The 14,126-nt window shown below is 39.5% G+C and overlaps 1 protein-coding gene across 3 annotated transcripts in view; it reads left to right on the top strand.

Moving 5' to 3' along the window:
- The window catches only part of LOC129503466 (chromatin remodeling regulator CECR2), a 169,558-nt gene that overhangs the window by 94,838 nt on the left and 60,594 nt on the right, over positions 1-14,126 (top strand). For all 3 annotated transcript variants that reach the window (XM_055315567.1, XM_055315568.1, XM_055315566.1), the window contains exon 2: positions 8,478-8,572. In XM_055315567.1, coding sequence (XP_055171542.1) covers positions 8,478-8,572 — 95 coding nt within the window. The remainder of the gene's footprint in view (positions 1-8,477; positions 8,573-14,126) is intronic.

The following is a 14,126-nucleotide window of genomic DNA, read 5'->3' as shown; positions in this document are numbered from 1 at the left end:
TCAAAGGAATTACTGTGCCCAAATAACAGTAGTACAAATCTGTGGTCCTGATTCTTACTTGGACGTTAAAGAAAAGAAAGTTTGTCTGTCTTTACCACCTTCCTTAGTAAAAGATCAAAGAAAATTCCTGGAGATTAGAAGTGTGTCAAACAATAGAAAGCTACCTTTAGTGTTATTTAAGAAAAGATATTAAGTGAATGGTTGTTATACATTAATGGAATTGGTAATGTTCTTTCTGTGTCATTTGTCTCCAGTCTAGAAATCATCTTAGTTTATTAGGCAAGTGGGACTTTTTTTTTTTTAAAGATTTTATTTATTTATTCATGAGAGACACACACACACAGAGAGGCAGAGAGGGAAGCAGGCTCCCTGCGGGGAGCCTGACACGGGACTGGATCCTGGGGTCACACCCCTGGCTGAAGGCGGCGCTAACTGGTGAGCCACCCGGGCTGCCCCAAGTGGGACTTTTTAAAGTAAAGAATTGTTAACGAGTGTTTTTCCATCACCTATGCTAAAGGCCCTATTTCTTTCTCATTGCCAATCAGGGTTTGAAGCTGTTGCCCTCACTCAGTCCTGAGTTCTCTGAGCAGCTACCGCCTGTTCTTGAGGGTAGAGGAGGTGGAAGGATGTTAAACAGACTTGTCCCTAATGAACTGTGACGCCAGCTGCAAAGAGGACAAATCCTGTTACTCCCTCCAGCTACTCTCTGAAGCTACAGAGGAGCCATAGGACCAGGTCCCCCTTCTCCCAAATGATTGGCCGAGCTATCTGCTCCCCCACCCCTTCCTCTTCAGTCCCAGAGCATTTTGGCAAAGTTCAGATTTCTGTGCTCACAGCTCAGTGCCCACAGTGAAAAGGAAATACAAAAGGGGAGGAGAGAAAGTGTGTGTGGGGGGAGGGGTATTTTAGGAGGGTAGTCCTTATTTATTCCCTTGCTTCTAAGACTCTAAGCTCTGGGTTTGAAGGCCTAAGTAGCAAAGCTTTGAATAACCTGGGTTTCCAAATAATTCCTTGGAGAACTGTTGGGTTTTTATTGGCGTATGAACATGGTAGGCTGTGTATTAAAAGGATTTTAATTTCTTTTAAGAAACCTGAATTTTGAAAAGGCCACTTTCTGTCTCTTCAGTCTTTGCTTCCCCCCACACACACACACTTTCATTGTAATCAAGATGAAATAATTGTAATATTAGCATGTTGTGGAATATTTACGGTGTGCCAGGCTCCACTGGCTTTTATAAGCATTGCCTCATAATAATCATTACAAAATCCTTGGTGGTAGTTCCTTTTAGTGCGACAATTTTTTTCTGAATTGTGGTAAGAAACGTAATATAAAACTTGTCATCTTAGCCATTTTTAAGTGCACAGTTCAGTAGTGTTAAGTATATTCACACTGTTGTGAAACAGAACTCCAGAACTTTTTCTTTTTTACTATACCCACTAAAGTGAAAAATTAACTGATAAGCAAGTTCTCCTGTTCAGCAGGATTAAAATTGCTTTCCTGTTACCCATCTTCTTTGCTGTCTTTCTATAGCATTCTTAATCTTTGTTTCACCATAGGGTGAAAACTGAGGCCTATATTAGTGTGCCTTGGTTTATCCATGTAGTACCAACTGCTGGTGTTAACTGTAACTAAGGGGAAGGAGAAAGGTGGGAGAAGCTTTGCCCTCCAGGGGATTTATCACCTATTCTTCATTTTAATCTTTACCAATTCTGCATTTTCAGTTCTGCTGAGCTAGAGGGGAAAACTTCACTGATAACTTTGTCACCTTACAAGTCACCATGACCCTGCATATTTTTTGGTGGGTTATGTAGATAGCTGCTGATTTATGAAGAAGCACAATATAGAAGTACATTTGAAAAGCAATTTTATATTTTGAGCCCATTTTCTTACTGATTTCTGAGTTTACTGTATTCCGTGAGTAAAATGGTGGTAGGCAAGGGCGAGGTGTTGAATTTTATTTGTAAATATCAAGAGTTCCTCTCGATACTTGTGTCATTTCAGGAGCAATTCAAGCCTGCTCTGTTCCTTGGAAGAGCTGATCCAACATCCCTGATACTCTGCCTTTCTGTGTAACCACTTTCCCCAGTTGTTAACTCATTAGATCATGGCTGTGCTAAGAAAAGCAAACCTAGGTTCACTGCGGAGAATTTTTTACCAATGCCCTTTAGCCAGCCCATCACAGTTCAGTATTGAACAAGAGCACTTAATATTCTTTTTTCAAATTAAGATAAGGATGTTACTCCCTAGTTTCTGCTGATAATGTTAAGTAAGAAAACTATGGTTGAATCACCAAGGAAGCCTAGTTACTGAGGCAGGCGGGAAATATAGTGAAACAATTTTGTCTTTCCTTCTTTTTCTTTTTTAAATTTCAGATTCACAGATTTTATTAATCCATGTTTTAGTTCATGACACATTCTATCATCATTTGTCTATGAATGTTTCGCTTTATTCATTTATAAGTGATACCATCTGTGAAAATAGCATCCATCAGAGTTAGAACATCATCAGTATCAATGTTGCTCTCTCATTCAGTCTTCTACTTCCCAGTAGAATTTTTAAAAATACAAATAGGAAATAAAAATTTCCCTTGATTGGGGATCCCTGGGTGGCTCAGCGGTTTGGCGCTTGCCTTTGGCCCAGGGCGCAATCCTGGAGTCCCGGGATTGAGTCCTGCATCGGGCTCCTGGCATGGAGCCTGCTTCTTCCTCCTCCTGTGTCTCTGCTTCTCTCTCTCTCTCTCTCTCTCTCTCTCTCTCTCTCTCTAATAAATAAATAAATCTTTAAAAAAAATTTTCCCTTGATTTATTGAAGAAAATAGAGATGTGTTATACAAATTAATAATTTTTTTTAATTTTTTATTTATTTACGATAGTCATACAGAGAGAGAGAGAGAGGCAGAGACACAGGCAGAGGGAGAAGCAGGCTCCATGCACCCGGAGCCTGACGTGGGATTCGATCCCGGGTCTCCAGGATTGCGCCCTGGGCCAAAGGTAGGCGCCAAACCGCTGCGCCACCCAGGGATCCCCAAATTAATAATTTTAACTGTTGGTTTAAAAAAAAAAAAGGGAACCCCGGGTGGCACAGCGGTTTAGCGCCTGCCTTTGGCCCAGGGCGTGATCCTGGAGACCCGGGATCGAATCCCACATCGGGCTCCCAGTGCATGGAGCCTGCTTCTCCCTCTGCATGTGTCTCTGCCTCTCTCTCTCTCTCTCTCTCTCTCTCTCTCTCTCTCTCTGTCTCTGTGACTATCATAAATAAATAAAAATTTTTAAAAATTAAAAAAATAATTTTAACTATTGGACATGTATTTTAAGATAAGCTGTTCTTACGTTTACTAATTGTAAATTGACTTACTAATTTTGATCTCTGCTAACTGCCACAGGTTAACAAGATGTTAGTTAACTTGAAAATAAATAACCTAATGTAAGTAGGAGTGTGGGTTTAAGGACATCGTATCTTTTTGGCCATATCACTACTCTTAATCTTTGTAGGTCTCAGTTTTTATTTCGTCCTGGAATACCTTGCTTCATTCTAATTTGTCCGTAATTCTACTTGATGACTCTCTGGGAGCAGTAATAAAAGGATATTGGCAGTTGATATTGTTTGGAAAACACTGTAACCAGAAATTTCATGTTATATCCTCACATTCTAAATAGATTTATTGCCAGAAATGACATTCTTCTGTAAGGCCCAAATGACTCACTCTTCCCACCAGGGACGACCAATCTTTTATTTAGAGTAGACTGTTTAACGGTTTACCTGGATATCTGAATTATATTTAATTCTTCAGCCCTTTCAACAGGTTTTAGAGCTTGAGGCAGGAACTATAAATTCTGTAGATACTGATAACCACATAAATCTGCATGATTTGATTTTAATCCTACAATAATGCTAAGGTTTTTAGATAAACAAGGGGCATTAGTTCTTCTTGAAATTAATCATTTGAGTATGTTTGGGATTACAATGTAAGGATTTAATTCCATCCTTATGTCAGAAATTCACTTTTGAGGTTTCTTATGTTTTAGAGCATTTAGGTCTAGAGCATTTAGGTCCAATTTCTTTTGGTAATTATGTTTCTGCCTTTTGTCCATTAAGCCAGCATTTATTCATCTTCCACATGTTCCCTAATTCTCCCTTTCTTTATTCCCACTACTCTGCTTTTATTTACCTCATTCTCTGACCTTGTATCTTCCAGAATAGCACCTCCCAGACAATATATGCATATGAATCATGGGGTGGGGCTCTTCTTAAAATGCAGATTCTGGTTTCAGTACACCTGAGGTGCTTATGCTTCCAGCAAACTTCCAGGTGATGCTAACACTGCCCTGTCGTCCCTACCCCTGGTACTCCTCCCAGTCATTCTGCATTCTCTTCTCAAAACTATTTTTCTGGGGGGGATCCCTGGGTGGCTCAGTGGTTTAGTGCCTGCCTTTGGCCCAGGGTGCGATCCTGGAGTCCCGGGATCGAGTCCCGCGTCGGGCTCCTTGCGTGGAGCCTGCTTCTACCTCCTCCTGTGTCTCTGCCTGCCTCTCTCTATGTCTATCATAAATAAATAAATCTTAAAAAAAAAAAAAACTATTTTTCTGAGATAGAGATGTGATCATTTCACTCTCCTTCTCCAGACCTGATTGTATACGGAGGTAAAATCCACACTCTTTAATGTGAAGGCCCTCAAGGAACAGACCCGTCCTGTCTACAGTCCTCTAATTACCCTATTTGGCAGAAAATACTTGGTACTGTCTACACGTGCCATGAATTTTCACATGCTCTGCTTCACTGTGCATCCACCAGGTAAATATTGCTATATTTTATTGTTGCTTCTTCAGAAGACAATATTGAGGTATAAAATGGACAGCTAGAACTTTCCTCTAATGAGTTATCCTGATAGAAACGGAAACATATTCTTATCAACTATTCACACCTAAGGGAGAAGGGAATGCCTGTGGGTGGGGGAAGTGCATAGAAAAGAAAGGTAATTCATAATAGAGCTTTAACTGCTCTTTTAGGAGTGACATTTTTTCCCCTTTTGTTTTCTTTTTTTGGAGTTTCAGCATAAAAATTAATGCAGATTTTACATTTTGCTTTGTAGTGTGACTGTTTTATAAAATTACCGTTTTAAATTATTTACTACTAGGACGCCTGGGTGGCTCAGCGATTGAGTGTCTGCCTTTGGCTTAGGGAGTGATTCGTGAGTCCCAGGATGGAGCCCACTTCTCCTCCCTCTGCCTGCGCTCCCCCCCCCCCCCCCGTCTCATGAATAAATAAATAAAATCTTCAAAAATAAATAAAAAAATTATTTACTATCGAATAAAAGTGATCGACATGTATCCTGCTTCTAGGAATCCTGGCATACCTCCACAGAGATTTATGACAAACTTTTACTTAGTTTAGCCTTTACTTAGTAAAGCCCTCCCAGTTCTTATCTCTTCAAATGTGGACTTTATCATAGTTTAATTTGGTGCTTTTCTTTAAAAACACTAAAAAGCATCTGACTATAGCACTTTTAATCAAGAAACACGTGGTACTCTTTAATTTACACTGATGAGGACAGAACCTCAGCAGGAGTGTGTAACAATTTGTGACCATACAGTGTTGAAGATGTTGCTGGAGAAACCAGCAAAGTGGAACTCAGCTAGGAAGATTTTATAGATAAAAGTTTTTCATCTAAAGACCTGTTACAGTATGGCTTTGCAGGAGGGATTTCTTTCTGCTTAGGCAGAATGGTACATTTGAGGGCTTGGTTGGGAGTGGTGGAAGTGGGTTATTAGAGCTGTTAAAGCCATCAGGCTTTCTAGCATAGAGCACATGGGCCAGTAGGAAGCAGCTTACTCTGTGGGAAGAGCCCTGGATGGAGTGGTTGGGGTTTCACTTGGTCCTGGCACTGTTTTGCTAAGTACAACAGGAGATGCCAGTTAACCTTCCTGGGCCTAGTTTATTTATCCTTCAGTTGAGAGAGTTGAAATAGTATAATCTGTAATATACCTTCCAGCCTACGATTCAGTAATTCTGGCTTCTCTATCAAATGAGATGGCCTGGGACTTTGTGTTTCAAGAGTTCAGCTTCTGTTATAATTGCAGTTTGCTTTGGAGTCTTGCCCAGTGACCAAACATAAAATATGAACCCATTCAAATCTTCCCTTGCTGTTGAATCACATTTATTTCTGTCTGATCTTGAATTCGTGTTTTTCCCCGTTGCTGCTATTTCTCTCATTTAAGTCCTTCAGAATCTTTATCCCAGGCTCTTGCTTGTGGTTAACCTCACCTCGCACCCTCTGCCACTAGAATCCCTTTTAAATACACAGCAGCTAGAGAAGTATCACTGTGTCTTTTCCTCAATAAAAATAATTGTAATGAGTCTCCATTGTTTTCCAAAGAAACACCAAACTCACTAGCTCAGTATCCAGTACCAGTGATCAATCTAAACTCACATTACTTCCCCTCATATAATCTACAGAATAGTTGAAATGAAGCAGCTGTCTTCTTGGTGGCCTTGCTCCCCGTGTCATCTGCACCTGCTCATGCTCTGTTTCTCCCCCCATTGCCACCCAGCCACAATTTTCCCACTGCAGGTACTACCATCTTCATGCAGTGTTTTAGGCTTCCCACAGCCACAAGTAGTCCTTTTCTTCTCAATTCCCGTTGCACCCATAGCACCTTTTGTGTACCTAATAGTGCTAATTAGTTGGTTTGTCTGTTTTTGTAGTCATCTCTCCAAACTACACTAAGCTCCTCAGTGCTTAGGAAGTACTATATTATCTTACACAGGGTGAGTGCCTAGTAAATATTGGTTGAATGAGTGAATTCTGACTAATTATAGTTCAGATCCCAGTTATCTCTGGTTGGGAGAGTTTCTTGTTTTTTGGATGATCAGTAACTAGAATGTAGAAGAGAACTCTTCCAACAGTAATTAATAAGCTAATAGAAGAATAAGAACCATTGCTATAGATATAATTCCCAGGTTTATAATTAAGGCAAGCAAAACATTTGCAAGCCTCAGCCTTGCAGTCTTTGAATTTTGAGTTTCATTCACCTGTGTTTTAAGGCAGCACAGGCTAGATGAACCTTTTCTGGTGAACCACCTCATGGTAGTTTCTATTTTGCTTATTTGTGTCCATTAGTTTGCTGAGCAGTTTTTTGTCCTATGAAGGTTTTATTTTACTTAAAAAAAAAAAAAAGATTTATTTATTTGAGAGAGGGAGAGAATCTCAAGTAGACTCCTTGTTCACAGATCCCACTACAGGGCTCTGTCTCACAACCCTGCGATCACAACCCAAGCCAAAACCAAGAGTTAGACGCTTAACGGACTGTGCCACCAAGGCACCTCTATATTATGAAGGTTTTAGAGGGAGTGTTTACAAACTTGAGAATTAAAAAAAAAAATAAATGAAACCATTAAAATAATTTACATAATTTTATTACAATTATTAGCAAAACAATAATGTTTTTATAGTAGCAGCAGAATCCCCTGTTAAGTATGCACTGCTGTGTAATTGGTATTTAGGTCAGAAATTGTTTCTTATGCACACACACCTCATGCTTTCAGAACCATTAATACGAGAGCCTTCAAAGCTTGGTTTTTTTCTGTTTTATAGATCTGGTGATGATTAGTAAAAGCAGAGCAGACCTTGGAAAATAAATAGCTTGCATGCAGAATGCAAGCATTCTGGTTGAAACAGTGCTGTCAAACTTTTTTTCTCAAGAGCTGAGGACTTAGAACAAATTCCATCATCTTAGGAAATACTGGTATATTCTGGGAGTTTGAAAGGAGAAACAGGATCTCCTAAAATTTCTCACCATCACTTTGTCCCAGCAGCTCCTTGTCAATTTAGTCTTGTTCAGAATGCTAGACCTTTGGCATTGTCTGCTTGAGTCCCAAGGAAAGCAAATACATCTCACCTAGGATTAAACCATTAACATAGACATTACCTCACTTCTCTCTAGATGATGTAAGATTCAGCTCAGTTCTAGCAATCTCCTGTCATTAGTCACTTAAGTGTAGCCTCCTCAAAATAAGAATTCATAACTACATTGCTCATTTACCAGTGCTTGTCTTCAATAAACATAGTGATTCTATAAAGCAATTGATTTACCTGTTAAAACTGTTAGGGGGATGAAGAATACTTTTTAATCACATATTTGCGACTTTCTTGTCATTAACGTAGAAGGCATTATAGCATATTTATATAAGTTAAGCTCTTTGATAATTATGCAGCTACCATTGACTTACAAAAAGAGATATATGTATGATTTTTCTGGTATGCAGAAAAATGGAATGGAGCAATGGGAGAAATAAACCCAATGGAAAAACAAAAGTTGAACTCTTTGCTCTTCCAGCAGTAACTGTGAGAGGAAAGGCAAGCAGTTTGGCTACACTGACCCTATAGCGGGTTGGAGAGTGATATTGATAGTGTGGGTGGTAGGAAGGAGGGACAGGTGGATTTTAAGAAATCTCTCTAATCTCTCTCTCTCCTCCATAGGAGTTAGAAGCAGCTCTTCACAGAGATGATGTAGAGTTTATCAGTGACCTGATCGCCTGCCTGCTTCAGGGCTGCTATCAACGAAGGGATATCACGTGAGTAATCCTGATTTTACTACATATTTTATGTAGAAAGAACTAATTGACGAGGTACAGTGATGTTTCATATCTCCTGTAACAAACTAGAACTGATCGTTAGTCAGTGGTATTTACAAATGGATTCCTCAGCTCTGTGTTTGACTCCTTCTGCAGTTCAGTTTTATTATAATCCTTGAGTTTATTTCAATCTGACAAATCTATTTTCCTTACTCTTGGATCCACCAGTTAACATAATCAAGTGTAGACTTTCTTCTTTTTAGTTTATGCCCTTCTTTGTGATTTTTACAGAAATATAGCTTCTTGCAGTATTTGTAAAATGCCTAACTGGGGCAGCCCAGGTGGCTCAGCGGTTTAGTGCTGCCTTCGGTCCAGGGTATGATCCTGGAGACCCCGGATCAAGTCCCACATCAGGCTCCCTTCATGGAGCTGCTTCTCCCTCTGCCTGTGTCTCTGCCCACCCCCCGCCCACCCCTACCCCCCCACCCCATGTGTGTCTCTCGTGAATAAATAAATAAAATCTTTAAAAAATAAAATACCTAACAAAGCTAGATTTTACTACATTTCTACCACCTGGGTATCTTATGTTGTTCATATAACCAGTAGCATAATTTTATTTTATTTATTTTTAAAGATTTTAATTTATTTATTCACGAGAGACACAGAGAGAGGCAGAGACAAAGGCAGAGGGAGAAACAGGCATCATGCAGGGAGCCCGATGTGGAACTCAATCCTGGGTCTCCATGATCACACCCTGGGCTGAAGGCTGCGCTAAACCGCTGAGTCACCAGAGCTGCCCAGTAGCATAATTTTAATATGGAGCTTCTAGGCTCCCTCACACCATTACTGCCAAGTAAACTGCTCTTCAATACATTTGAGATGTATAGACATTTGGAGCAAAATTTTATGTGTCAACAAATAAAGGATCTTTTTGATAAGGACTCATTCCTTGTTTTGACCCTAACTTGACATCCATTTTCTCTGCTACTACATTTCTGTATAGGGCGGAACTATATAGAGCTCACTCTTAGAAAGCTGAGACAAAATGGTTTTCCAGTACTCAGCCCTCCAGTGCCATGCAAGGCAGGGGTTTGGGGTGTTATGGATTATATTTTTCATACAGGTAAAGGTGGTATCTCAAATACTTCTGTTCTATTAAATTTACTATTAGATATCTGTTAGGGCTGGGAAACTAGGTCCAATACTAATGTGCAGTAAACTTGTCATTACGAGATGAGTAAGAGATTGATGAAACGCCATCTTCTTCAGGGTGGAAGTTGGTAACCCTCAAAGGAGAGTTATTCCTCCCAGACTGATTGTGCTAATATAATGACTTTTTCCCCAGAATACCCAGATGGTTTTATTAGACAAAGAATAGATGAAAGGTGAAGAATCCATCTACTGTTTTGCTACTTGAATATGGTAATTAAGTTCTTCAATTCTTTTATAGGGCAATGGCTTTGAAGCACAGTTTTATTACTGTGATGTAATTTTACATTTTGTATCTTCATCTTTTCATTATAACTTATTTTTCTTAAACAAGCTTTCCTTTAAACATAATTGTCAAATCAATTTGATAGCTAGACATTTGTGCCTAGCTTTTAACTGTTGTAAACAGGCTACAATGCATAGCTTTGGACATAAAAGTTTGCACACCAAGTGAATGATCTCCTTAGTTGAAATTTCTGGAACTGTGACTACTCAGAAGAAATGTCCTTTTAAGATTTTTTTGTTTTTTAAGATTTTAATTATTTACGAGAGAGAGAGAGAGAGAGGCAGAGACACAGGCAGAGGGAGAAGCAGGCTCCATGCAGGGAGCCTGACTTGGGACTTGATCCCCGGTCTCTAGGATCACATCCTGTGCTGAAGGTGGCACTAAACCGCTGAGCCACCTGGGCTGCCCATCCTTTTAAGATTTTTTTTTTTTTTATAGTATTTTTTATTTATTTATTTACGATAGTCCTACAGAGAGAGAGAGAGAGGCAGACACACAGGCAGAGGAAGAAGCAGGCTCCATGCACCGGGAGCCCGACGTGGGATTCGATCCCGGGTCTCCAGGATCGCGCCCTGGGCCAAAGGCAGGCGCCAAACCGCTGCGCCACCCAGGGATCCCCCCTTTTAAGATTTTTAAAGTAAATTTGCCAGGCTGCCCAACACAAAGGTTGTTCCATTTTAGCCTTGAATCTTCATGGCATGAAGGTATCTGCCTAAACCTTCATCTGGACATTACTCACTATTTGCTGGGCAGCAGGTAGTGGTAGAACAGACATTCTCAGGGCCTTTGTGGTATTTATAGTAAGTACTCTGACGCAGTGGAGGTCCACTAGTAATTACAGCAATAGTTATGTAATTACAAATTATATAATCACTGTGATAAGTGTTCTAAAGTAAAAATACAGAATGTCAACAGCATATAACCTCCTGTGAGTAAATGACACATGAACTGAGCCTTCATACTTGGGCTTACTTAGGCCAGTGCTCATATTTTATAAGGCATAATAAATGAGTGAGTGAGTGAATGAATGAATGAATGAAACCACCAACTATTTGCAGGTAGAAGGAGTGAGAACCCTAGAGTAGAGCCTAGAGATTATAGAGTAGAAGATCCCACATGGCTCAGAAACATGATTTGAGTGGCATGGTCCTGGTCCCTAGGTGTTAGATACTAATTTGTTGCCAATATCTAAAATGAGATTTCACCTTTCAAATCCCAATTTATAACACTTAGAAAATATCTAATGGTTTACCTATGAAGACAACCACCATCTGGAGGGCAAACAGGGTCTGGTCTGCCTCAGTACTTCACATTCCTAGTTACTCTCCCTTGCAGAAGCTGCTTGTCTCTCATCCTCTGTTGTGTTCATGTGGCCTGCCTTACCTTTTTTTTTTTTTTTTTTTTTTTACTTGACTATCTCCTGCACACATTTCAGCTAAGGGAATTCAATAAGCACAAAAAAAATTGGAGCCTCTAATAGGCTTTGTAGGCTAAGTTAAAAATGTAGGGGCAGGGGATCCCTGGGTGGCTCAGTGGTTTAGCACCTGCCTTCAGCCCAGGGCGTAATCCTGGAGTCCCAGAATCCAGTCCCACATGGGGCTCCCTACATGGAGCCTCCTTCTCCCTCTGCCTATGTCTCTGCCTCTCTCTCTTTCTCTTTTTCTCTCTCTCTCTGTGTGTGTGTGTGTGTGTGATGAATAAATAAATAAAATCTTTAAAAAGAAAAAAATGTGGGGATATAGGGACACCTGAGTGGCTCAGTGGTTGAGTGTGTCTGCCTTTGGCTCAGATTGTGATCCTGAGGTCCTCTGATTTAGTCCCACATTGGGCTCCCTGCAGGGAACCTGCTTCTCACTCTGCCTATGTTTCTGCATCTCTCTGTGTCTCTCTTGAATAAATAAATATAAAATCTTTAGGGAAAAAAAAATCTGGCTTCAGTTTAGCTGGGTGTGTTTAACATAGGATTGCTTAGAGACTGCCATCAAGGTACCCAGGACCTTGACTGGGGCAAGTATCCGTGTATTTGTTTTCTGTTGCTGCGTAACAAGGTTCTCCAAATGAGTCTATGTGAGGCTCATCTGGATCTTCTGCTCAGTTTCCTACAGGGCTATAATCAGGGCATCAGCCAGGCTGTGTTCTATTCTAGAGGCTTACCTGGGGAGCAATCCACTTTCATTCAGGGTGACGGCAGAGTCATCTCCTTGCAGTTGTAGGACTGAGGCCCTTATTTGGCCCTTATTTCTTGCCAGCTGTTGACTGGGAACTGCTGTCAGCTCCCACAGGTAACTGACAATCTCTTTACCACTTAGCCTCTTACTGCGTAGCTGTTTGTTTCTTCAAGGTCAGCAGGAAAAAAGCTCTTGTCTGCCAGGAGAGAATCTTACATGATATAATCATGGGAGTGAAATCCTTTTGCCATATTATGTTGATTAGAAACAAGATATAGACAGTCTGTCATTCTTAAAACATGATTTTTATGGGCAGCCTGGGTGGCTCAGCAGCTCAGCACCGCCTTCGGTCCAGGGCGTGATCCTGGAGACCTGGGATCCAGTCCCATGTCAGGCTCCCTGCATGGAGCCTGCTTCTCCCTATCTGCCTGGGTCTCTTTCTCTCTCTCTCTCTCTCTTTCTTTATGAATAAATAAAATCTTGAAAAAAAAAGAAAAGGTGATTTTATGAGGGTGTGAATACCAGGAGGCAGAAGTCATTTTTGGGCCTCCTAAAGGATGCCTGCTATACATGCTTTTATCATATTGACCATATTTTCCAGAACAAAACTAATAATGGTAAGATGTATGCTTGCATCTAATTACATTTAGTTATTAATATTTAATAAATTGTTTGGTTACTTTGATTTTTGTGTGTGTGTGTGTGTGTGGACAAAAACCAATTAATTGAATTTTGGGTAATCATATTTAGTTTTAAAGGATCCTATAAGCCTATGTGTATATTTGAATTATATATACATATATAAAATATATCTATTTTACATAAAAATATAAGAATCATAAATATGTGTGTGTGAATTATCAGTGAGAGGTTTTGATTTATTGTAAATGGGAGTAAATGACTGTAACCAACTTGTTCCTCATTTAATTTTATTCCTCCCATACTTACCATTAGTCTCTACCATAAATTGTAGAATAAGTATATACTTTGATAATGTTTCCTATAAAAGTAATTAGTTTGGAAATAGATATTTTGCAGAATATTTTTTATTTAGATGCCACCTTTTCCCATCGTTCATTATATTTTCACTTGTGTTCATTTCATTTTTTGCATTCCCCTTGTGAAGTAAAGAAGAGATGGTATGAGGTCATCTCCTAGATTAATAAGATCTCATTTTATAGGGAAGGAAACATACCTAGACCGTTTATCAGGTCATGTACCTAGTTAGAAGATGAATAATAGCAAGATAAAGTACAAAAAAAATGAAAGATAAATTTCAATAAATTAAATTAAAATAAATTAACTTTATTGAATAATAAAATCTGGATTTTAGGCCTGTAACTTGGTCCCTTTTGTGTTTTTTCTTCTTACCATAAAATTAAGGAATTTTTGCAGTATAATAAAGAAGATTTTTGAAGAAACAAGTGTTGGTGAGGATGTGGAAAAAAGGAACCCTCTTATACTGTTGGGAATGCAGACTGGTGCAGCCACTGTGGAAAACACTATGGAGGCTCCCCAAAGCTTAAATTAGAACTACCCAAAGAATGGGTATTTACCCAAAGAATGCAAAAACACTAATTGGAAAGGATATATACACCCCTGTGTTTATTGCAGCATTAACTAAATAGCCATATTTTGGAATTAGCCCATGTATCCATCAGTAAGTGAATGGATAAAAAAGATGTGTGTATAAATACAATGGAATATCAGCTATTAAAAAAAGAATGAACTCTCTATTTCTGTCATCATTCCATGCCACCATAATGGTGTGCATGAATGTCCTGGCAATGCTCTCAAGAGCATTAACAATGCTCAAAGGAGATCCATGTTCTTATTAGGACATGATTCAAAATCATTGTTCAGTTTCTCATCGTGATGATGAAGCATGGTT

This window comes from Nyctereutes procyonoides, unplaced genomic scaffold (genome assembly GCF_905146905.1).
Source record: "Nyctereutes procyonoides isolate TBG_1078 unplaced genomic scaffold, NYPRO_anot_genome, whole genome shotgun sequence".
NCBI lineage: Eukaryota > Metazoa > Chordata > Mammalia > Carnivora > Canidae > Nyctereutes > Nyctereutes procyonoides.
Note: the sequence above shows the minus strand (reverse complement) of the source record. Positions and strands in the feature narration are given on the sequence as shown.